This window comes from Lynx canadensis, chromosome A2 (assembly GCF_007474595.2).
Source record: "Lynx canadensis isolate LIC74 chromosome A2, mLynCan4.pri.v2, whole genome shotgun sequence".
Lineage (NCBI taxonomy): Eukaryota > Metazoa > Chordata > Mammalia > Carnivora > Felidae > Lynx > Lynx canadensis.
This window is the reverse complement of record NC_044304.2, coordinates 112,427,772-112,452,967: the sequence shown is the minus strand read 5'-3', so window position 1 is coordinate 112,452,967 and position 25,196 is coordinate 112,427,772. Positions and strand designations below refer to the sequence as shown.

At 34.8% G+C, this 25,196-nt stretch overlaps 1 protein-coding gene across 1 annotated transcript in view; it reads right to left on the bottom strand.

Annotated features, from left to right (window-relative positions):
* Positions 1 to 20,753: 20,753 nt before the first annotated feature.
* The window catches only part of ITGB8 (integrin subunit beta 8), an 83,328-nt gene continuing 78,885 nt past the window's right edge, over positions 20,754 to 25,196 (bottom strand). The window contains exon 14 of the mRNA XM_030308069.1: positions 20,754 to 25,128. Coding sequence (XP_030163929.1) covers positions 25,006 to 25,128 — 123 coding nt within the window. The 3' untranslated portion in view covers positions 20,754 to 25,005. The remainder of the gene's footprint in view (positions 25,129 to 25,196) is intronic.

Below are 25,196 nucleotides of genomic sequence, written 5' to 3'. Positions count from 1 at the left end.
TCAGTCACTTGACCTACTGAGTCACCCAGGCACCCCAAGATACTAAAATTTATAAGTGAGTTTAAGTAAGGTCACAAGATAAAAGGTGAATACATAAAAATCAACTACATTTGTCTATACTGACAATGGAAAATTAAAATTTGAAATTAATAAACTGCCATAAATATTGAATCAAAATATAAAATGCATAAGAATAAATCTAACAAAATATGTGTAAGATTTTTATGTTGAGAGTTATGAATTGTTAATGAGAGAAATCAAAGAACATTTCAATAAATGGAGAGAATATATCTTGTTCATGCACCAGAGGAATCAAAACTAGTAAAATGTCAATTCTCTCTCTAAATTGATTTATATATTCAATAGAGTCCTAATCAAATGATTTGTTTTACCAAGTGCCAAGCTTATTTATAGAGAAAGAATGGTCTTTTTAAGAAATGGTGCTGAAACAATTAGGCTTTCAAAAAATGAATTCACCTCATATTTTTAAATTGAAAATGAATTATATATCTAAAAGTAAAACCTAAATTTATAAAACTTCTGGAAGGAAAAATGGGAAAAAAATCCTTTGACTTTTCATTAGGTCGAGATTTCTTAGATATGAATCTTTCCAAAAGCATGAATCTCTCCCTCTCTGTCTCTCTCTGTCTCATACACACTCAAATTTAACTTATCAGAATATAAAATCTATTCTCTTGAAAGATTCTATTAAGAAAATAAAAAAATAAGCCAAACTCTGGAAGAAAATACTTGAATAACACCTTATAAACAATTTATGCCAAAGTATATGAAGAACTTTTAACTCAGTAACAAGAAGACAACCCATTTTTAAAAATAGACTAAAGGTTTGGACATTTTACCAAAGAAAACATATGAATGGTGTGTTAATTATTACTGCTTAACAATTTACTGAACAACTTGCTGGCTTAAAATAATAAACATTTATTACATTTATTACAGTGTTTGTAGGTCAGAAAATAAGAAGCAGCTTAGCTAGGGTTGTTTGTTTGAGTGTCATCTGAAGCCTTACCTAAGGGCGAGAAGATCTGCTTTCAATATGGTTGAGTCACATGGCTGACAAGTTGATATTGGCTGTTATCAGGAGACCTGAATTCTTCACTGTGTGGATCTCTCCCTAGGTATTTTTGAATTCCCTCATTACCTGGCAGCTGGCTTACCTCAAAGTGTGAGCCAAGATACATCAAGGAGGAAGCAGCAATAGCTATCATGATGTAGCCTTAGAAGTTACACACCATCAGTTCCAGAGTATACTACTTGTTACACAGCCTTATTAAATTTAGAAGAGTGCAACATAGAGATGTGAATATCAATATCTCTGGATTATTTGGGGGGCGGACATCAGTAGACACTGACTACTACAGATAGCAAAGAAACACATGAAAAGATGCTCCACATCTTTAGGCATTAAGGAAGTACAAATGAAAACCACAAAGAGCAGTGAGCAGTACACACCTATTAGAATGGCTCTTAGAAACCTAACACTACAAAGTCCTAACAAGGATACAGAGCAACTGGAACACTTGTGTATTGCAGCTGGGAATGTAAAATGGTACAGCCACTTTGCAGAATAGTTTCGTGGTTTCTGGTAAAGTTAATCACACATTTACCATTTGCCCTAGAAATTCTCTGTCTAGGTATTTAAATGAGAAATAAAAAATGTATCTGTATGATACATTTTTGAGAATGCAGACAGCAGTGTTATTATAATCACTAAAACCTGGAAATAGTCCAAAGGCTTGTAAACTAATGAATGAATGGATGATCAAATTGTGGTACATCCATACAGTGGAATTCAGCAATAAAAGGAATTACTTACACAGGTCAACATGGCCGAATCTCAAAAGCATTATGCTAAGTGAAAAAAAAAAAAAAACATACACAAAAGGCTATTGTATGGTATAATTCCATTTATATGACATTCTGGAAAAAGGAGACTATAGGGTTAGGAATCATTAGTGGTTGTTGGGACCTGGGGATACGAAGAGAGAATTGACTATTAAGCCGCATTAGAAACTTTTGGGCATGATGGCAATATTCTGTATCTTGTTTGTTGTAGTGGTTATACAACTATATGCATGTTATTTATTAAGATCCATCTGAAAAGAGTGAATTTTTCTATAGGGAAATTATACCATAATGAACCTGACTTTTAAAAAAGCAAAAATAATGTATTTAAATATTATGCTAGCTTCCATACTTTAGTATTGCTATGAGAAGATTGTGTTTGGGTAAATGTCTGGAGAGGGGCTATGAATTCAAAGGAAAACTGCAAGTAAGAAAGTTGTTTGGCTATAAGTGAAATCGGTGATTGCATGAAAGGGGTGTACTGGATTTTCCGTAGGAACAGAAACAATAGGATGGAGATACATCTTTCTCTCTCCAATAGGATGAATATATATTTTATGTTTACAAGCATTTGTTTGTTTATTGGAATTGGCTCATGTAATTTTGAGGCTTAGTAAGTCCAAAATCTAATGGAGGAGGCCAGCAAGCCTGAGTCTCAGGAAGGAGTTGCATTTGGAGTCTAATGGCAGTCTTCTGGAGAACCAGGAAGTGCTGATTTGCGGATGAAGTCCAAACTGGTGATTTTGCTCCAAAGGCAGCCTGCTGGAGAGTTCCCTCTCGCTTGAGGGAGGCCAGTCCTTTGTTCTATTCAGTGATAGAACAAGCTGATTCAACTTCCACTTCAGCTAATTGAATGAGGCCCAGTCACATTATGGAGGACAATCTGCTTTACTCAAAGCCCACTAATTTAAATGTAAATTTTACCCCCAAGCACCCTCACAGAAATATCCAGAAAAATGCTTGATCGCATATCTGGACACTTTTTCCCAATTAAGTTGACACTTAAAATTAACCATCACAGGAGGGATTGATTGACTGGAAAGGGGAATAAAGAACTTTCTGAAATGAGAAATGTTCTATATCTTCATTGAGTTGGTGGTTCCATAGATGTATACATTTGTCAAAACTCATCAAGTTGTAAACTTAAGATCCATGCATTATATTATATGTAAATTATACATAGGAGGAAAACATCCAAAAGAGGCCTTGGGCAGCTGTATTGTGACTGTTTATACTCATACAGAGTTTATGTATATGAGTGTGTGTATGTGTATATGAGAGTGTGTGTTCGTTGGTGAGGGGAGCTGCCAGATAAGTGATAGAAATTGTTCCTGCTGTGACATTTTGTTCTTCATTTCTCTCCTTTATTTTTGAGCCACCCACACCCATCATAAAGACTCAACTGACACCTTCACTCACCATCATTTTTAAGAATGCATTTACTTTATCCCCAGTTCTTTGGAAGTGTGTAGGTTTCTTCTTCTATTCTGCTCCTGTTTTCAAATCATTGCTGACTAATTAGGCCCTTATCTATCCATTACCAGAATAGAGAGTTAAGATGTATGCTTATTCTTACTGAAATACTAAGGAGCTAGGAAGAAACTTAAATTGCATATTTATCTTTTATTAATAGAAGAAATTTAAAATGATACATATAGTTACCATTCTAGAAATCCAATTGTGATTCAAAGACATATATATATACACACATACACACACGTACACATATATATTACTTATACACACATATATATATATATGACTTATATACTTACCCAAATAGACTCCATGTAATCAGGAGACAAGGCAATGAAATCTTGAAGTTTAATAATTGGTCTTTTCACAATTTATCCAAGGATAAAGGGGAGAACCATGGTCGTCGAATACCAGGAAGCTAGGAAATTGCCTAGTGAAAAGTAACGAATACTTGCAAAATCAATCTGCAGATTAAAGTTAATATTTTTATGCAAATTAATCTCATATATTTTAAATGCATTGAAATATAAACTTTAATTAGCTTATTGAGGTACAATTGACATGCAATATTATATTAGTTTCAAATGCACAACATCATTATTTGACATTTGTATACATTATGAAATGGCTACCACAGTAAGTCTGGTTGCCATCTGTTACCTTATGAAGTATTAATAAAACATTGGCTATATTCCCCATGCTGTACATTGTATCTCCATGTAATTACATATTTTATAACTGGAAGTTATAAAATTTCTTGCCCACTTCTTGCCCTCAACCTCCCTCCCCTCTGGTAATCACCAATCTGTTCTCTGTGTCTATGAGTCCGCATTTTTGTTTTGTTTTGATTTTGAGTTTCTACATATAAGTGAAATCATGAGATACTTGTCTTCCTCTGTCTGACTTATTTCACTTAGCATGATACTGTCAAGGTTCATTCATGTCATAGCACTGACATATAATGTATATCTCACTTCTTTTTAATCCATTCATTTTATCCATGCATTCATGCTTAGTTTCTTTCCATATCTTGGCTATTGTAAATAATGCTGCAATGAACTTGGGTTGCATATATCTTTTCCAATTTGTATTTTGTTTTCTTCAGTTTGATAACCAGTAGTGGAATTGCTGGATCACATGATACTTCTTTTTTAAATTTTTTGAGGAACTTCTATAAAATTTTCCATAGTGACTTCACCAACTTATGTTCTCATCAACAGTGCATGAGGGTTCTCTTTTCTCCACATCCTCACCAACATTTGTTTTTTTCTTGTCTTTTGATAATAGCCATTCTGACAGGCATAAGGTGATATCTCATTGTCATTCCAATTTGCATATGCCTAATAATTTCTGAGATTGAGCACCTTTTCATGTGCCTGTTGGTCATGTGTATGTCTTTGTTGGAAAATGTCTATTTAGATACTCTACCCATTTTTTAATCAGCTTGCTTGCCTTTTTGTTATTGAGGCATATGAGTTCTTTATATATTTTGGATATTAATTCCTTACCTTGCAAATACTTTCTCCATTAAGTAGATTGCCTTTTTCTTTTGTTGATGGCTTCCTTTGCTGTTCAGAAGCTTCTTAATTTGATGCAGTCTCATTTGTTTATTTTTGCCAAGACCAATGTCAAGAAGCTTACCGTCTATGTTTTCTTTTATGGGTTTTATGTTTCAGGTCTTACACTAATGTTTTTAATACATTTTGAGATAATCTTTGTGTAGGATGTAAGATAGTGGTCCAGTTTCATTCTTTTGCAGATAGCTGTATATTTTTCCCAACACCTTTTTAATGAAGAGACTGTTGTTTTGCCATTGTATGTTCTTGCCTCCTTTGCTATAAATTAATTGACCGTGTATCCATGGGTTTATTTCTGGGCTCTTTGTTCTGTTCCATTTATCCATGTGTCTGTTTTTGTGTTAATAACATACAATAGCTTTGTAGTATAGTTTGAAACCAGGGAGTGTGTTGCCTCCAGGTTCATTCCTCTTTCTCAAGATTGTTTTGCCTTTCCAGGGTCTTATGTGGTTCCATACAAATTTTAGCATTATTTGTTTTAGTTCTGTGAAAAATGTCATTAGAAGTTTGATATAGATTGCATTGAATCTGTAAATTGCTTTCAATAGTGTAGACAATGTATGTTTTTCCATTCCATCAGCATGGACTATCTTTCTATTTTTGTCTTCTTCAGTTTCATTCATCAACATCTCATAGTTTCCAATGTACAGGTTTTTCATGTTTTTGGTTAAATTAATTCCTAGTTATTTTACTATTTTTTTTAGATTAAGTAGTCATTTATTGGGTGATTTTGAAGCTCAATGGTAAGTTTAAATTTCCCCCAAATTTATCTACTCCAATTTTACCTAATTTGAATTTTATTTATTGGTGTCAGCAAATTAGATGTTGCCCTATGTTAAAATGCAAATTCATAAAGTTTAATAAAATGTCTGTTAATTTGAATGAATCATTGAGTGCTTTCTTGAGATGGGAATTTTTTTTTCATGCGTCCAATGTATATACTTTTTTTTTTAATTTACATCCAGATTAGTTAGCATATGGTGCAACAATGATTTCAGAAGTAGATTCCTTAGTGCCCCTTACCCATTTAGCCCACCCCCCTCCCATAACCCCTCCCATAACCCTCAGTTTATTCTCCGTATTTATGAGTCTCTTCTGTTTTGTCCCCCTCCCTGTTTTTATATTATTTGTGTTTCCCTTCCCTTATGTTCGTTTTGTCTCTTAAAGTCCTCATATGAGTGAAATCATATGATTTTTGTCTTTCTCTGACTAATTTTACTTAGCATAATATCCTCCAGTTCCATCCACGTAGTTGCAAATGGCAAGATTTCATTCTTTTTGATTGCCAAGTAATACTCCATTGTATATATATACACCACATCTTCTTTATCCATTCATCTATTGATGGACATTTGGGCTCTTTCCACACTTTGGCCATTGTTGATAGTGCTGCTATAAACATGGGGGTGCATGTGTCCCTTCGAAACAGCACACCTGTATCCCTTGGATAAGTGCCTAGTAGTGCAATTGCTGGGTCGTAAGGTAGTTCTATATTTAGTTTTTTGAGGAACCTCCATACTGTTTTCCAGAGTGGCTGCACCAGCTTGCATTCCTATATTAATCTTTTTTATGTGAATGTACATGAGATTGTTTTCTTGATTTATCTTTCTGATAGTCAATTATTAATGTATAGAAATGCCACAGATTTCTGTGTATTAATTTTATATCCTGTAACTTTACTGAATTCACTTATTAGTTCTAACAGATTGTGTGTGTGTGTGTGTGTGTGTGTGTGTGTGTGTGTGTATGTAGTATTGAGGGTTTTATCACATCATTTGCAAGTAGTGACATTTTTACTTTCTTTTTGATTTGTATGTCTTTTATTTCTTTTTCTTACCTAATGGCTGTGGCTAGGACTTCCAATACTATGTTGAATAAAACTGGGAATAGTGGGCATCCTTGCCTTGTTCCTAATCTTAGAGAAAAAGCTTGAAGGTTTTCTCTGGTGAGTATGATTTTCTGTGGGTTTGTTATATGTGGCTTTTATTAGGTTGAGCTACGTTCTTTTTATAACCACTTTGTTGAGAGTTTTTATCATAATTGAATGTTGAATTTTGTCAAATGATTTTTCTACATTTATTGAGATGACCATATCATTTTTATCTTTCATTTTTAGGGGCAAGATTAGATTGCATATTTGGGACCTTTCTTGATTCTTGAGATAGGTCTGAAGTGCAATATACTTCCCTCTTAGGATTGCCTTTGCTTCATCCCAAAGTGCTTGGACTGTTGTGTTTTCATTTTCATTGGCTTCCATTATTTTCTTTTATTTCTTCTTTAATTTCCTGGTTAACCCATTCATTATTTAGTAGGATGTTCTTTAACATCCACGTATTTCAGGGCTTTCCAAATTTTTCTTGTGGCTGACTTCAAGTTTCATAGGGTTGTGGTCAGAAAATATGTATGGTATGTTCTTGATCTTTTTATACTTTGTTGAGGGCTGATTTGTGACTCAGTATGTGATCTGTTCTGGAGAATGTTCCATGTGCACTTGAGAATAATGTGTATTCTGCTGCTTTAGGATGAAATGTTCTGAATATATGTGTTAAGTCCACCCAGTCCAGTGTGTCATTCAAAGCCATATCCTTTGTTTTTGTTTCCCTGTTGATTTTCTGCTTAGATGATCTGTCTGTTGCCCTAAGTGGGGTGTTAAAGTCCTCTACTATTATTGTATTATTATCAGTGAGTTTATGTTTGTTATTAATTGATTTATATATTTGGGTTCTCACAAGTTGGGAGCATAAATATTTACAACTGTTAGATCTTCTTGACAGATAGACCCCTGAACTATGATATAATGTCCTTCTTTATCTCTTATTATAATCTTTGTTTTAAAATCTAGTTTGTCTGATATAAGTATGGCTATCTTATATCTTATATCCAGCTTTCTTTTGACATCCATTAGCACGATAGATGGTTCTCTATCCCCTCACTTTCTTTAAAAAAAATTTTTTTAACGTTTATTTATTTTTGAGAAGAGAGAGACAGAGCATGAGCGGGGGAGGAGAGAGAAAGAGGAAGACACAGAATCTGAAACAGGCTCCAAGCTCTGAGCTGTCAGCACAGAGCCTGACGCGGGGCTCAAACTCACGGACTGTGAGATCATGACCTGAGCCGAAGTCAGATGCTCAACAGACTGAGCCACCCAGGCACCCCTCCATCCCTTCACTTTCAATCTGAATGTGTCTTTAGGTCTAAAGTGAGTCTCTTGTAGTCAGCATATAGATGGATCTTTTTTTTTAACCATTCTGATACCTTTTGTCTTTTGATTGGAGCTTTTAGTCCATTTCCATTCAGAGTGATTTTTGTAAGATATGAATTTAGTGCCATTGTGTTACCTATAGAGTTGGTGTTTCTGGTGATGTTCTCTGGTACTTTCTAGTCTTTGTTGCTTTGGTCTTTTTAAAATGTAGTATGTCATGTTGATTCATTTAGACATGTTGAACCATTCTTGCATCCCCAGAATAAATCCTACTTCATTATGGTATTATTTTAAAATGTATTTTTAAATTCTTTTTGCTAACATTTTGTTGTGAATTTCTGCATCTATGTTCATCAGGGATTTTGGCCTATAATTTTCTTTTTCTGTGATGTCCTTGTCTGGTTTCAGTATCAAGGCCAAGTTGGCTTTATAAAGTAAGTTTGGAAGCTTTTTTTTCTTGAGCGTTTTGGAAGAGTTTGATAAGGATCAGTATTAAGTCTTCTTTGAATATTTGGCAGAACACCAATGAAGGTGTCTGGTCCTGGACTTTTGTTTGTTGGGAGGGTTTTGATTAGTGACTCAATCTCCTTGTTAGTAATTCTTGTAATCATGTTTTTTTTCCCTTCACGATTCAGTCTTAGAGTATTTTAAATTTCTATGAATGTATCCACTTTTTTCTAGTGGTTCAAGTTCACTGGCAATATAATTTTTCATAGTAGTCTTATTTGATCCTTTATATTAATATGGTATCAGTTATAACTGTTATCTTTCATTTCTAATTTTATTTATTTGAGCTCTCTTTCTCTCTCTCTCTTTTTTTTTTGGTGGGTCTGGCTGAAGGTTTGTCAGTTTTGTTTGTCTTTCAAAGAACCAACTTTTAGTTTAATTGATCTTTTCTACTGTTATTCTACTCTCTATTTCATTTAGTTCTGCTTTCACCTTTTTAATTTTTCCTTCTAACCTTGTGTTTTGTTTGTTCTTTTTCTAGTCATTTATGTGTAAAGTTTATTTGAGATTTCTCTTGTTTCTTGAGGTAGGCCTGTATTACTGTGAGCTTCCCTCTTATAATTGCTTTTGCTGTATCCCATAGATTTTGGTAGGCCATATTTCTGTTTTCATTTGTCTCTAGGTTGTTTTTTTTTTTAGCTTCCTTTATAACCCAGTAGTTTTCAGTAGCATATTTTTTAATCTCCACATATTTGTAGTTTTTACAGTTTTATACTTAGAATTGATTTTCAGTTTTAGATTATTATGGTTGGAAAAGATGTTTGATATGATTTCAGTTTTCTTGAACTTACTGAAATTTCTTTTGTGGTCGAACATGTGATCTGTCTTGGACGATGTTCCATATGCTCCTTGAGAAGCATGTTTATTTTGCTGCTTTTGTATAAAATATTCTGTATATATCTGTAAGTCTATTTGGTCTAATATGTTGCTTAAGGTCAGTGTTTCCTTATTGATTTTCTGTCTGGATGATCTATCTGTTGATGTAAGTGGGGTGTTAAAATCTCCGACTATTGTACTGTTGTTAATTTCTCCCTTTAGATCTGTTAATATTTACTTTATAAATTTTGATGTTCCTATGTTATCATTATGTAGTGCTCCCTTTGTCTTTTATTACATTCCTTGTTTTAAAGTCTATTTTGTCTGAATATAAATATACCAGGTTTCTTTTCATTTTAATTTGCATGGAATATGTTTTTCCATCCCTTCACCTTCAGTGTGTGTGTGTGTCTTTACTTATGAGTCTCTTATAGTCAGTTTATATGTGTGTCTTGATTTTTGTTTGTGTGTTTGGTTTTGGTTTTGGTTTTTAATCTATTTAGCCACTCTATTTCCTTTGATGAGAGAATTTAGCACATTTATATTTAAAGTAATGATTGATAAGTGTGTATTTACTGCCATGTTGTTAATTGTTTTCTGGCTGCTTTTGTAGTTCCTCTCTATTCCTTTTTTTTCTTTTCTTTTGTCTCTTCCTTTCTGATTTGGTGACTTTCTTCAGTATTATGTTTAGATTTCTTTTTTTCTTTTCTGTATTTACCATCATTTTTTGCCCTGTGCTTATCATGCAGTTCACATGTATCATCCTGTGAATATAACAGTGTATTTTAAATTGATAACAACTTAAATTTGAACACTTTCCTAAACTCTACATTTTTACTCCACCCACCACATTCTATGTTTTTGATGTCACTTTTCACATTTTTCTATTTTATGTATCCATTAGCTAATTACTATATTTTTAGTTAATTTTTACTACTTTTGACTTTTAGTGTTCTTAGAAGCTTTATAAGGGATTAATCCACGCTTTTACCAAATATTTACCTTTTCCAGTGAGATTTTTACCTTTGTGTATTTTCTTATTACTAATAATGCCATTTCTTTTCAGGTTAAAGAGGTCCCTGTAATATTTATTGTATGGCCAGTTTAGTAGTGGTGAATACCTTTAGCTTTTGCTTATCTGGTAACTCTATCTCTCCTTCAAACCTGAATGGTCTCCTTACCATGTAGAGTATTCTTGATTGGAAATTTTTTCTTTTTAGCACTTTGAATATGACATGCCACTCTTTTCTGGCTTGCCAAGTTTCTACTGAGAAATATTCTAATAGCCTTTTTGGGTTTCCCTTGTACATAGCAATTTGGTTTTCTTTTGTTGCTTTTAAGATTCTCTCTGGCAGGGTGCCTGAGTGGCTCAGTTGGTTAAGCATCTGACACTTGATTTTGACTCAGGTCATGATCTCATGGTTCCTGAAATTGAATCCTGTGTCAAGCCCCATGTCAGGCTCCATGCTGGGTGTGGAGCCTGCTTATGATTCTCTCTCTTTCTCCTTCTGTCCCTCCTCCCCCATGCACACTCTCTCCCTCTCTTAAAAAAAAATTAAAAAAATACAAAATAAAAAACAGACTCTCTGTTTACCTTTTTTTTAACTTTTGACATTTTTTTTCTTTTTTTTCCCCAAATTGTTATTTAAATTCCAATAAGTTGGCATACAATATAATATTAGTTCTAGGGGTAGAATTTAGTGACTCATCAACACCCAGTGCTCATCATAACAAATGTCCTTCCTAAAACCCATCACTTGTTTAACCTAACCCCCTGCCCATCTCCCATCCAGTAACCCTCAGTTTGTTCTCTATAGTTAAGAATGTGTTTCCTGCATTGCCTCTCCTCCCCCCTTTGCCCCCCCCCCCACCTTCCCCTGGGTTCGCCTATGATCCAGCAATTGCACTACTAGGTATTTAGCAAAAGGATACAAATGTCCTGATTCCAAGAGATACATGAACCTCAATGTTTATAACAATATTACCAACAATGGCTAAATTATGGAAAGAGCCCAAATGTCCATCAACTGATGACTGTGTGAAGAAGACATGGAATATTACTCAACAATAAAAAAGAATGAAACATTTTTGCAGTGTGGATAGAGTTGGAGAGTATTATGCTAAGCAAAATAAGTCCATCAAAGACAAATAACATATGATTTCACTCATATGTGGAATTTAAGAAACAAACCAGATTAACATAACGTTTGGTATTTTAATTATAATGTCTTGATGTAGCTCTCTTTGGGTTCATATTATCTAAAACTCTTTGGGATTCCTGGACTTGGATATTTGCTTTTTTTCCTCCTAGTTTGGGGAAGTTTTCAGCCATTATTTCTTCAAATAAATTTTCTGCCCCTCTTCTCTCTCTCTTCTCCTTTTGGGACCCCAATAATGTGAATGTTATTCCTCTTGATAGCCTAGATATCTCTTAAATTATCTTAAAAAAATTCTTTTTGTTTTCTTCTTTGGGTGAATTCCAGTACTTTATCTTACAGCTCACTGATCCATTTTTTTTTTTTTTATACTTCATCCAGTCTGTTGATTCTCTCTAGTGTATTTTTCAGTTCAGTGTTGGTATTCTTCAGCTTTGTGACTTCTGTTTAGTACTTATGTTTGCTGTTTCTTTGTTAATGTTCTCTTGTGTTCATCCATTCTTTTCCTGAGTTTAGTAACTATATTTATGACTATTACTTTGAATTCTTTATCAGGTAGAATACTTATCTCCATATCATTAAGGTCCTTTTCTGAGAATTTATCTTATTCTTTCATTTGGAACATATATCTCCGCTTCCTCATTTTATTTGATTCTCTGTGTTTGTTTCTATGTATTAGGTGAAAGAGCTACCTCTCTCAGTCTTGAAAGAGTGGCCTGGTGTAGGTGATGATCCTTCTTTAACCTTGCCCTAGCTCTTGGTTGTCTTTGGAACCTTTGTGTTTGTCTGAACCACCTGATTTATTCCTGATATGTCCCCATTGTTGAGGGTGTGCCAAGATTTGTTAGTGATCCAAAGGAAGGAATCTCATTTACCACCTATTTTCATTGCTGCTGATTGGAAGCCAGACCCTTAAGCAGCAGCTTTTAAAGTATGCACACATATACAATTCTGTATGGCTACAATTGTAATCTCTACTGGTCTGCAAACTAGACATGGAGGTGTCCTCTGTGTGACAGTTGTGTATAAGCTATTTCTGGGACGTCTCCTTGAGCTGTAATGAGGTCAATGGGTATGCAAAGATGGCTTTTCCCTGTTTATGTTCCCTGGGAGTGAGTGCCTCCTTAGTATCTAGATGTGTGGAAATCCTGAGGCTTATCCCTCAGACTGAAACTCCAGGCTAAATAAATGGGCCTTTTTTACAGGAAGACTGGACTTGTGTTTCAGTCTGCTGTCTGTGCAGTGCCCTGGGTGTGGTGGCCTGCCAAGAACTGTCTTTCCAATTGTTACAGTCCCATGGAGCTCTGGAATGCCAGCCCCCTTGGCCACCAGGGCCAGGCAATCAAGGAATATCCCTTGTGTGGATTGCATGTGCCTGCTGGCTTTTGCAAGGCAGCTGGAGAGTGGGGGATGGGGGTGGGCAGGCTTGCTGGCTTCTGAAAGGCAGGGGAATAATGTCTTGAGTGCACCCTTCTGTGGGATTAAGCAGTGCAGCAGGAAGTGCCTTGATTCTACATGTACCAGCTTTAGGCTGAGAGCAAGAGAATGCTCTGAGCTCTCATATTGGCCAGCCCCAGCCAGGGGGAGGGAGAATGTTGCAATTGGCTGCACTGCAAACTTTAGCTGGGGAGCAGAAGAACTCTCTGATCTGCCCTAGTTAGGAATAGGGGAGTGCTGCAACCACCCACACTCTCTGGCCTCAGCAAATATTATGATTGCTTGTCTCACCTATCCCAGCAAAGTGTCAGGAGGGTGCTCTATCCAAGTTCACCCATCTGTGCTAGCAGGCTGTGTGGAGAATGTAGCAATGGCACCCACCAGAGTTTCCCCCTTCTGGGACTGTCTCAACTGATTCAGCCCCTTTAGCTGATGCCCTCAAATCAGGAAGTGAATCTCTTTCTCATATAGTCTAAGTGCTTTTCAAACTGCTATTTTTTCGCTGCATCTCAGGATGAGCAAGAGTGAATGTGAGTCATCCATGAGGGGGAATTCTGTTTCCTTTAGCACTTTGGGACTTCCAGATATCAGCCCTACTGGTTTTCTAAGCCAGATATCCTGGGGCTGTCTCTCTGGTGCAGATCCTAGGAGTAGGGGTCCCCAGTGTGGGGCACCAACCCCTTGCTCCTCTGAGAGAAGTTCCTCTCAGGTGAGATCCCTTTTTATTGTGTGTCCCTCTATTAGGGGTAGGTGTTTTTTTTAAATAAGACTGTGTGTTTGCCTCGCCTACCTCTCTCAATGTGTTCCTTTGTTCTTTGTTGTACAGAGCAGTTCATCTAGTTTTGAGATCTTTTTCAGAGGGAATCGATCCATTTATAGTTGTAGATTTGGTGTGTCTGTGGGAGGAGGCAAGTTCAGGATCTTTCTATGCTGCCATCTTAGACACCCTCCTCTAATTCCTTTTAAAAAACATAATAAACAGTATTTGGGGAAAATTTTTCAATACATGTTATTTGTAGTTTTCAGATTCTGTGGTCAGGGAGAGGGAGTTGTAAATTATATCCAAAATCATTCTTGAGAAGAGTCTGAGATTATTGTTTTGATATTTGAAAGGAAGAAAAATGGCACTTACTTATTCTGTTTCAAGTTATATTCTAACCTATAGAGTAAGAACAGACAGTTAGAAATAGGTAGACATACCTAGTGCTAGCCGTTCATCCTAGGAGAAGATAAGACGCGGAGCATAGCCTTATATGTTATCAGCACCAATCTATGTTGAAGTCTCTCTTTTTTTTTAATTTTTAAAATATTTATTTATTTTGAAAGACCAGGAGAGAGGGGGAAGGGCAGAGAGAGAAGAGACAGAATCCCAAGCAGGCTCTGCTCTGTCAGAGCAGAGCCCAACGTGGGGCTCAAACCCAGGAACTATGAGATCATGATGTGACCTGAAATCAAGAGTCAGATGCTGAACCGACTAAGCCACGCTGGTGTTCCTGATGGAGCCTCTTTTTCTGGCATGAGCCAGACATCAGACTTCTCTGTCTCCCAGATGCAGGAACACATTTTAGAGCCTCTGGTGGGTCCCTTGAAGTCCCACTAGGCTGGCAGTTAGAGGGAATATGTTTCACCCTATCCCTGGAGAGAGGTGAAATAGAGAGTCAAAGCAGAGATCTATAAAAAAATTTTTTTTTAACCGATCTTTTTATCCCTACCATCTCTGCCCTCTCTATATTTTCCATGGCTCAAAGGATCCAGAGTCCCAGAACCAATTTTCAGTACCATTTTTTTTATTTTGGGTCTGTCTGTTAAATACACACACATATGTATTTCTTTTCCATTTTGCTATTCATTGGCAGTATAAGCATTGTTTCCCCTTTTCAAGCCCACACAAAAGCAGAAATACTACCAAAACAAGTGCAAAATTTAGTGGACTAGAGACAAATGTGGATACATGTCCATAGATCTACTTTTTTTCAAAAGAATATAAACCTAGTGTGGTAGGGTTCCCTCCCTAAGGAGAGAAAAAACAAAACAAAATAAAAACCTGAAGGCAACTTGGCTATACATGTACTTGACAACATCCCTCACAACCTTGTAACAAGAGACACTTAATCAGATGGCATGTTTGTGTGTTACCGCATATGGGAAACAAAGAAATAGAAAATGTGTTTAAAAAACTATGTCACATGACATTCCAGGCTCTGTTTTTCGGGTACAAACCCAATTGAGCAGTGCTGCACGAATTAAGTTGCTTCCTAGAAGAAAAGCCTCGATGTCATGACTCTCTGTGTGAGAATCCTGCTACACTAGGTCTAGGGCAAGGGAGAAAGAAGTGAATTAGACCTGAGAGAAGAGTAAATAGATGTGATTCCTCAAAGTAAGAGGGAACATAAGCATTTTCTACTCCAATGACCAGGGAATAGAATAGAAGGGATGCTGTGCCTAGCTGTCCTTGGTGTGGCCATCCTCCTTGTATTTCCTGAATACAACAAATAGACCTGGATACTTGTGTCACTAAACAGAGGAGAAGGAGATACGTTGTATACTTTGGTGGGGATGAGGGTGTGAAGAGAAGATTTGATTGAGTCTTCTGACCAGGATGGAATTCCAAAGGCCATGTTAGGAATTCCCCTCTTAATTTGGGTAATGATGGAGATACTCCACTGTTTACAATGCACACAAATATAAATACATTTAGTTTTTGGAAAAAAACAGAGAGGTTTTCAGTGACAGAAAATGAGAACTGGCTATAGATAATCAAAATATTTAATGTGGGGCCTCCTACATGCACTGGAGATGTTAGGTTTCCTATAAAAAGTAATTGAAGTCAACCTTATTTTTAAAAATAACATGCAAGACAATCATTTTATTACTTTGATTTTAACTATAACAAATGACAGGGAAATTTTGAGCACAGGTTTTTCTCAGGGACATGTCTCAGGGGCTCAGAGAAAACAGAACATCACTGACTCTTTCAGCAGTTATTTACTGAGTGCCTGTACTGAATATTGATTTTCAGGTACTGATTAGTAAGCATAACCCATAGCTTATGGTCTGTTGATGCTAGTTTTCACTCTTTATGGAAATGGTTCTTAAACTTTGGTACACATTAGAATTACTTAGAGAGTAGGTTAAAACACAGATCAGTGGGCCCCATTCCGAGTTTCTGGTTCAGAATATTTGGAGTTTCTAGTAAGTTTTCATGTGACATTGATGCTGCTGGTCTGGGGACTGCCCATTGAGAACCATGGACTTATAGATTATAATTAATAGGGGGAAATATAAAAAATAATTGTTGCTAATGTCAAATTAAGGTTTTCTTATGTGGATAATGATCTTTCATGACCTTAATGATGGTGAGAGTGTAGTTTGTAGTCATAACAATGAAAAAAACAGCACAGAATATGACAAAGCCCAATAAAGGAAGTAAGTGTTTTCCTCTCACTACTATAGTCTGAGGATTTTTTTGAAGCTTAAAGCAATTCACTGGAAGAAGTCTAAACAGTACCAGGTCCTAAGCACTAAATAATGCACCAGTCCAAATAAGAGCTAAAGGACTGCCAAGTTGAAAGCCAAGGTATCATTTATTTTTCTTGTGCAGCCTACCATTACTTCTAATTCTGATCAAATTTTTCATATACAAACAACTGCTTTAAGGAAATCCTGTCTATCTTGCAGTTAGGCCTATTTTGATGATTTTGAAAACATGATCATTGACATGGTTTAAATATTCACAGCTTTAGTTTTGTCTGGCCAAATATTTTGATGAAGTTAGAATTTAGTCTAAAAGTCATGAATTGGCAAGAACAATGTGGTCTGTGAGACCAGATTGGAAGGTTTATCCAATTTGGATAGAAGTCTGTAGTGACTTTCAGAGTTGGCATTGGAATTCTCTTCGACTAACTTCTTTTCTTATCACTGATTATCTAGCCAGTCTCCAAATTCTCTCAAATATTCTTTGCAATAGTAGCTCATATTCAACTCCCTTTGTACTTTTCTCTAGATTTTTACTTCCTAAAAAATTTTTAAGCTCGTTTCACTGACTCCTCTTTGTCACAGTTTGAAATGCTTCCCTATTATACCCTAGACCAATTCAAACCTTCCCAACATAAACATTTCTCTCTACATTGGTTCCTTCTTCTCTGCCATTATAAATATGCAGATCTCACCCATTCAAAAGCAACTTATTTAACCAATCTCCTCTTGTTGAATACTGAAGTTTTTAACCAAGATTTTATATTTGGTATTATATCCTGCTCATTCTTTACTCAGTGAATATAAGAGATAGTGGCACATTTATGGATGGGATAACATACACTTATTAAAATGATTGTTGAAATATTGACATGGAAAATACTTGAAATGCTTTGAACAAAAGTATTTTTATACTAGACTATTCGTAGCATATTTCTGTCTTAGGTACAAACAGGTATATCTGTCTGGAAAATATATGGCAATGTTTAATGCTGGGTGGTCAGACCAGAGAAATATTTATTTAAGTTGTAGTGTCTAGGTATTTTTGGATGTTTTATAATAAATATGCATTATCTGCACAATAGAAGTGATAAAAGTACAGAGAAAAATAAAATGAAAATATGCGTAGATGTGAAAGTGATTGATGTTAGGAAGTTAGAATTAATATTTTTTCCTGATTTTGTATACTTCCAAATTTTTTATATTAGTACTAAATAATGTTTAAATTTGGTATAAAAAGCATTTAATACCATTAAAACTTAATAATACTTAAAAGAAACTTTTAATTGAGTATAGTTTGACACATGCTACATTAGTTTCAGGTGTACAACATAGTGATTCAACATTAATAGAATTGATATTGACATTTAGTATTAAAGGATATGAAATTAATGCTTAATTTAAAAATATATTTGTTTTATATAAGTATATGCCAAGCTATATATAATTCCGACAACATCACTCTTCTAAAGCTTTAGAGCTGCTTTTCCCTACCCCAAATTCAAACTTCTAACCCTGGGAATCAAGTTCTCCATAACTTAGCACCTGTAGGCTACTGCCTTTCATTATCTAATGTTGTATCTCAACAAGATTTCAGTGGTATTACATGGAATTCCCAGTCTTGTCTGCTTTACCATTCCCCTAACTCTCCGTGACATTGCCTTTCTGCATGTCCACACTCATCTTTTCTTCAAAGTCTAGGCCAAATGCTCTCTTCTATGGACCTGCTCCAGTTTAGCTCCAGCATCTGAGTACATTACCAAATTTTTTTTTTTTCGTTTTTAAAGCCTATTCACTCCTTCCTGTGTAGTACTTTTGCACATACATTAACTCTCCAACTTAATTTATTGCACATTTGGGAGTGATATGGAGAAATAAATTAGTAAAGCTAATTAAACTAGTAAAATCTATCCTCACAAAACATGATCAGTCATTTATGGAGCGTAAAACAGATCTGGGTATGAATTCTGCCTTGGTAACTTGCTGGCTGTGTGTATGTATACAAAGTCCTTAATATCTCTGTGCCTTGTTTTTCTTATTTGAAAAATTGAGGGAAGTGGTATTAGTATTGCTGAATAATCAGTGAAACAATTATATAAAGCATACATTGTTAGAGTGCAGATTATCTGCTAGAACATCGAATACAGTGGCTTAGCTATAAAGATTGTTTCCCCACCAGGTGTCAGTCTTGAGGTGAGCAGATGATTGAAGGGGCCGCTCTGACAATTTCAGTATAGGGCTTCCTTTGCCAAGACAGCTGCTCCAGTTGTTTCAGGCAACAAAAAGAGGGAAAGAGGAAGTGAGATCCAGAGTTGCACGTTTCACTGGCATCATTTAGTCCTGTAACACATTTAGCTGCAAAGGAGTCTAGGTAGTTCAGTCTTAGCTGTGTGCTCTACTGAAACTCAGGTCCTATTATCGAAGATAGAAGGGAAAAAATGGGGCCAAACGGCACTCACAACAAAATCATGATTCTGAGACTGAAAGACTAGTCCCAAAGCCAACTGGGATGTATCCTCAAAAATAAAGTCCTTGTGGGACCTACTTACAGCTTCCATCTGATCTTTCTAGTGCAACTTCTACTTATAGATGTGCTACATATACATTTTCCTTCAAACTATTAAAAATTCCTAATGACAGGCAATCTGTCTACATGTCTTTATTTAACTTTTAACTTGTCCCCTCATGTGCTTTACTCTCGGCCCTCAGATCACAACACAACAATCACAATCACAAACACACAAGGGTATTCCATAAATTTCAGTTGTTAAATATGGCTCTCCAGAATGTGTCACTGAAATTTACGAACATGTTACATTGTATCAGGTGATGGTAGAAGTCTCTGGCTAGTAAGAAAGGCCGGATTTATCTTTTAGCTAATTTTTCAGTTCTTTGTAATTTGGATATTCTTTCTACTTCCCACTGTTGGTTGAGCAGCTATCAAAAGGGAATAGAGAAATTGGATGGCCCTACATCTTCAGTATCATCGGCTTTACAACTTTCTTCAAGTAGCTTTTTGGAATTATGTAATGTCCTCTACCAATGACAATGTATGGATGTTACTACATTTCCTCATGTGAGAATGCTGTTGTCTGGCAGCTCCAAGGGTCATGTAACACACAATGGTAAACAAAGAAGCATTTTGTGCATTCTTAGATCTTTACATTTTTATTTTAAAACATAAAATTTCACATTGATTAATATCTATATTAAACAGAATGATGCATTAATTAAATGCCTTGTCATAACTGTTATAAGCTCTGTTAGAAAAATAAACATCTCACAACAAACTACAGTGTCAGCTCTTTAATAAATACATAAAACAGAAGTTAGTAGTCAATTAGAATTACATGAACAGTTTCATAGTATATTTGTGAAATTATCATATTTCCCAATTTCTGTGTCATTTAAGGCAATTTAACTTCATGTATAATTTAAAGCCAGAAATAATAAGAAATTTGTTAATGAGAATTGTTTTTCTTAAGAGCTATTTATATTCAAATATTTTAATTTAAAAATACACTCTATATTATTTTTTTTTACAACGGTGGGATTTGTTAAATGAGACAATAAGGTCTTATTACTGATAATTTAAAAACATTTCTAAATTTTATTTTTGCAGAGGTTTTTAAAAAACTTTAATGAAGTAGCTGGTAAATGTAAAATAGTTTTAAAGTTGTATTAAATATACATAAAATGAATTTCTATATTATGTGCAAATTTATATTTTCTTACAATTTAGAATTAAAATATTTCATATTCAAAATTCTTAATAAAATTTATGTACCATAAATTTTGTTATTGTGGAGAATTCTTATCAAAATCACATTTATCTGTGGTATAGTGTAAAGTTAGTAAATGTTCTTTACACAAATCACACATTTTCCATCCTTGATAACTGCAGGGTTTTTTTTTTTATTGTTGGGTTAAATAATTTTAACTGAAGTAGGCCATAGAGGTTGGAAATCTGAATAATAGAGTTAGCTTATGAAGATAGATTTTATGCAGGAAAGTATGCAGGTAGATAAAAGAGTAGTGTTATTATTCTCAGGTGTTTCATTAACAGCTGCCCAGATAGCTGAACAATTGTTTTACATAATTCAAATAACTTAAATATGCAGTTTAATGACAGTCATTACATGGGCTTGAAGGTAAATTTATCAGAGCCAAAGAAAAAATCAAACCAGAGAGCAGAAAGGAGAAAGAATAAAATTGTAGGAGGACTTGAGGGGACAATTGTTTGTTTTTTTCCTACAGTACTGATTGGTTGTATCATATTTTTCTTTTGTTATTGACATCAGACATACAAGATACTACAAAATCTAATTACAATGGTTTCATATATTTTCCAGTTAATTCTGTTTAAAACTGAGATGATCATATGAAAGTATTCTTTAGAAAGGCCTAGAGAGATTAAAAATTTGTTAGCAAAATTGGGAGAAACCCACCCATTCTTATTAGTTAAGGTAGGTATGCTGAAATCGTAGCCAGTAGCATAAAGTATAAATAGGAAGATGAAAGAGCTTTACAACCTAAAGGTTTGCAGGATCTGAGCTCATAATCAGATAGGCTCCATGATGAGTTGTATGTGATTCAGTTGTACTGAAAATTGGCTTCACATGTTACCATAAATTGGTTCTGAAATATTTATAAGAAAAGGAATGTCCCTATCCCCATGAACATTTAAAGATGAATTAGTGTAATGTTATATAAGAACAACTTTAAACACTGCATCTAAGATGCCAATGATTGTAAGATATAATCACAATTTTAGAGATGCGAATTGAAAAAGTAGAAATCTTAGAATCAATGAAATACGAATATGTATAATCAGTTACCCATAAAAAAATTGCCATAGAGTAATTATAAAAGAAAAAGGAAATTATCTGAAAGAATGCTAGTTCTATATTTCTCTGAAAATATATCTCAGTTTACATTGCATGAAATGGAGTTCATAAGGTCAATATAAATAAGGATCATCATAAGTTAAATGTTAAGAGTATATAAAACAGAATACAATGTGCACATGATTGAACTCCCAACTAGCTATATTTCACTTGATACTTATATTAAAAGATCTAGATCTCAAATCCTTTAGACCTGAAAGAAGCTCAAATGGGTGTGAAAATTTTAAATTCTTAATTTCAATGGGTGTGTGTTGGCTCAGGTGCATAATGAATTTTGAAATCATTAAGAGATTTTTGGAAATGAAGAACTTCATTATATCATTACATTCAGTTATTTTTCATGATTAGCCTTATTGAGCCTGGAGTTTTAGGCAAGCTCTTAGGAAAAGTGAGTAGGAAAACTAGGAGTAAGGAAAGGAAGGAAAAGTCATTGAGTATAACTTAACTATACCAGGTACCAGAAGGAATATAATTCTATGGAGAAAAATTTTCATAGTTCATCATGATCATATTTCAGTGTCTCATGGATACCTATTGTCATACACAAGAATATCGTTAGTGGAATTAAGTATATGTTTTTTTTTAATTTGGAATTTATTCTTTTGTGAAGTTTTGCATCTTTTTCACCCACTAATTTTGAGTTTTGAAAAATTTGCCTCCAAATAAATCTATTCTGATAACCTTAGATTTCCTTTTTATCCCTATAAATCAAAGCTGTATTGAACATTCAGTACATAATCAGATTTTTGGTGAATTTTTGAGTCTTTCAGAGAATGTCTATGACTTCATACATATTAACAAGTTTCAAAAAAAGGTTTCAAATGTTTAGAAATCCATGTACACTGTGGTGTAAAGATGTCCCCAGAGAAACAAAATGCATACAGTTATATTGTAGTGTATATATGGCACATGTCTAAATCATTACATACTTTAGGGCACAAAAATGCTGTCGTACCAAAAGTGTTCAAGTTCTTTGTTAATTACTTAAAATTTCATTACTTGTTTAATATCATGAATCTCAAAAGGCTCCTATGGTCATATTAGTTGAAAATAGGCTCTATTTACATAAATTATTTAATCTAAGCATACCCTGTTTTCCCTTACCTTTTAATTAATTCTAACTAGTCAAATATTAATTCTCTTCTCAAAGCCATTTTATAGGAAAATATCCATTATTCAAGTAAAATATAAGCTCTAAAATCTTTAAGAATTAGGTCTTTAAGTAAAAAAAGAAAGCACAAGACATCACAAGCATAACTACAATCATCATCAAGCCTTGAACTGCCTATGAGAAAGTCTGTCTTTTCCTATAACAGCGTTGGTCCATTATATTAGTGCAAACTAGTGACAGCATAAAAACAGAAGCCCTCGGTTTTTAAGGGTTTCATTTTATTATGCTCCTTTGGATAACTCATTCTACATGGAGATTAGTTTATGAACATTATAATGTTAATTTTTAAAATTGTTGGCATTTTAATAAATGGATAATTTCCACTTTTTCCTTTTGGGGAGCTATAGTGTATCCATATTTTTTCTTTTTAAAATGGATGCTATGTGTGACGGGCAGGCTGCAAAATACGATTTTTATGTTATCCTTGGTGATCAAAGGTATCTTACACAAGTGAGTCACAGTACTGAATTATGTCAATGTCCCCAATTTCATTTGGGGAAGAAAATACAGTTCAATTTAGCATCATAATTGCGTGGCTGGAGGGGACATTTAATGGGACTGCTGTGTTTGCTCCAGAACACTTATATGTTTTTAAATCCTCTTTGTGGTAAAATAAGGGGTGGGAGTTAGTCTCATTAAAATGCAAATATCCTGGCATTTCTTCCAGTGCTTGAAGACAGCAAATTTGGGAAGTTAATTATAAGAAAGCATTTTAAATAAATTCCTTTGTTCTCATAGGCAAAGCTCTGTACTACACACAGGACTATTGGACTTCTAGCCAATAAAATCAGACCAAATAAGTCTGTAGGGATATGGTAATTGTGAAGAAGTTTCCACTGGGGAAAACAAAAGCTGATGGCCTCTATATCAAGCTCTCAGGCTGAGCACTACACAACTCACAGGCTGTCGTTTGAATGGACTTCCCTGTACTTAGGCCATGCTGAATTCTCTTAGAAGCTGATTAGCAAGAAAGATTACAAGCCAGTCGTGGAATTCAGTTTGAATTACTCTTTTCTGCTTTCCTTTGAAATTTTCTCATGCTCATATACTTAAGACTTCAGTAAATCACGTTTAAAAATACTTGCCAATCAAATATTTTAAAGATTCAAGAGGTAGCATGATATTGTGCAACGGACACTAGCCTGGCAATCCGAAGATAGAATTTCTCTTCAAATGCTGCCACTTAATCACTTGGGTGTTTTTTAAGAAATCATTTAAACTTTGTGAGCCTCAGTTCCCTGACTAACTAAGAGGATGAATTAGCTTACTTCTAAGCTATTGTCTATCCTCCTCCCACTGTATACCTTTAAAATTCTGGTGAGTAGGGTTGAGGTGATTCAGGGACAGAATCTCTTAGGCTGTACTGAAATGCAAAAAAGAATAGAGCTTACTATAGCTTTTAATTTGAAAAATGCTCATATCTACTTGGATTTAATATCTGAGAGAGCGCACTAAAAAATGTGGTACTTTGCTTGAGGCAGAGTTTCTAAATACCTTGTGAACTTCAACCTGATGATTAGACAAATGAAATGGTGGAACATCCAGTTTATCAGGTAAGAAGATATAAGACTCCACGTCTGCACACAACGAAGCTGTTCTGATTTTGATGTGACTTTACAGTGTCCCTTATTAAACATTCAGCTTTTAAAACATCAGTATTCTAATAAAGTGACATTGTATTATTAGTTTTTTATGGCAGTAGTAACTTAGCACTTATTTAATCCAGTCATCTGTGACATAATATAAACTTATCCTGTAAGAAAGAAAAAACATGAAGGCAAAGAGGAGAAAATGTTGGGATTAGTATCTTGTAAAAAGCAGAAAACATAAACAGATGCATAACACTACACAGTTTCGAAAGAAGTTTCCCTCAAGATTAAGGTTTTATCTATTAACCTCTTGAATGAGTGAAACACTAACCATTTATTCATCTAGATGTTCTTGTCTAGTCACTGCCAGTTGTAGAAGTGTTTGGCAACAGTACTATAACTGCCTGTTATTTTTTTCATCCACATGTTCAGTGGAGGGATTACTGTACCCTTGTAGTGACACAGTGCCCAAACTATCTCACAGCATTGTCTCTCTCTGGGAAGCACAGGAATGGCAGGTACCTGTAAAGTGTAATCAGTGCTCTTCAGATGATCTACATTCTATGCTGATCTAAATAAGTTATATATTACAGTAAAGTGCTACAATGACACTAGTCTCAAACAGTAGTAAGACACATTTTTCTCTGAAAAATTCAGCAGCGATGTGAGTCACATGATGATGAGGATGCTTGTCAGTCTTCATTCAAGTGGACAACCAGCAACCAGCATGATCTAGAACAGTTTGTCTCCTCCTGTGACTTCTAACAGTATATTTTCTAGGAGCAATTATTAAAAATCCAGTTTCCCATAAAGTACTTTTTATCTCTTTAGAAGTTGCACCTGAAAGTTTCATGAGCATTTAATTTGCTGATATCCATTTTTATTTCTTCAGGTTTCTCACGTCGGTAGGTTACTGTTCTTGTGCAAACGCTTTGCAGAATCAACTTGTCCTTGATGGAGAAAAAATACTATTGTTAATTAACAGCCTAAATATTGGAAGTGGACAATGACATACTGA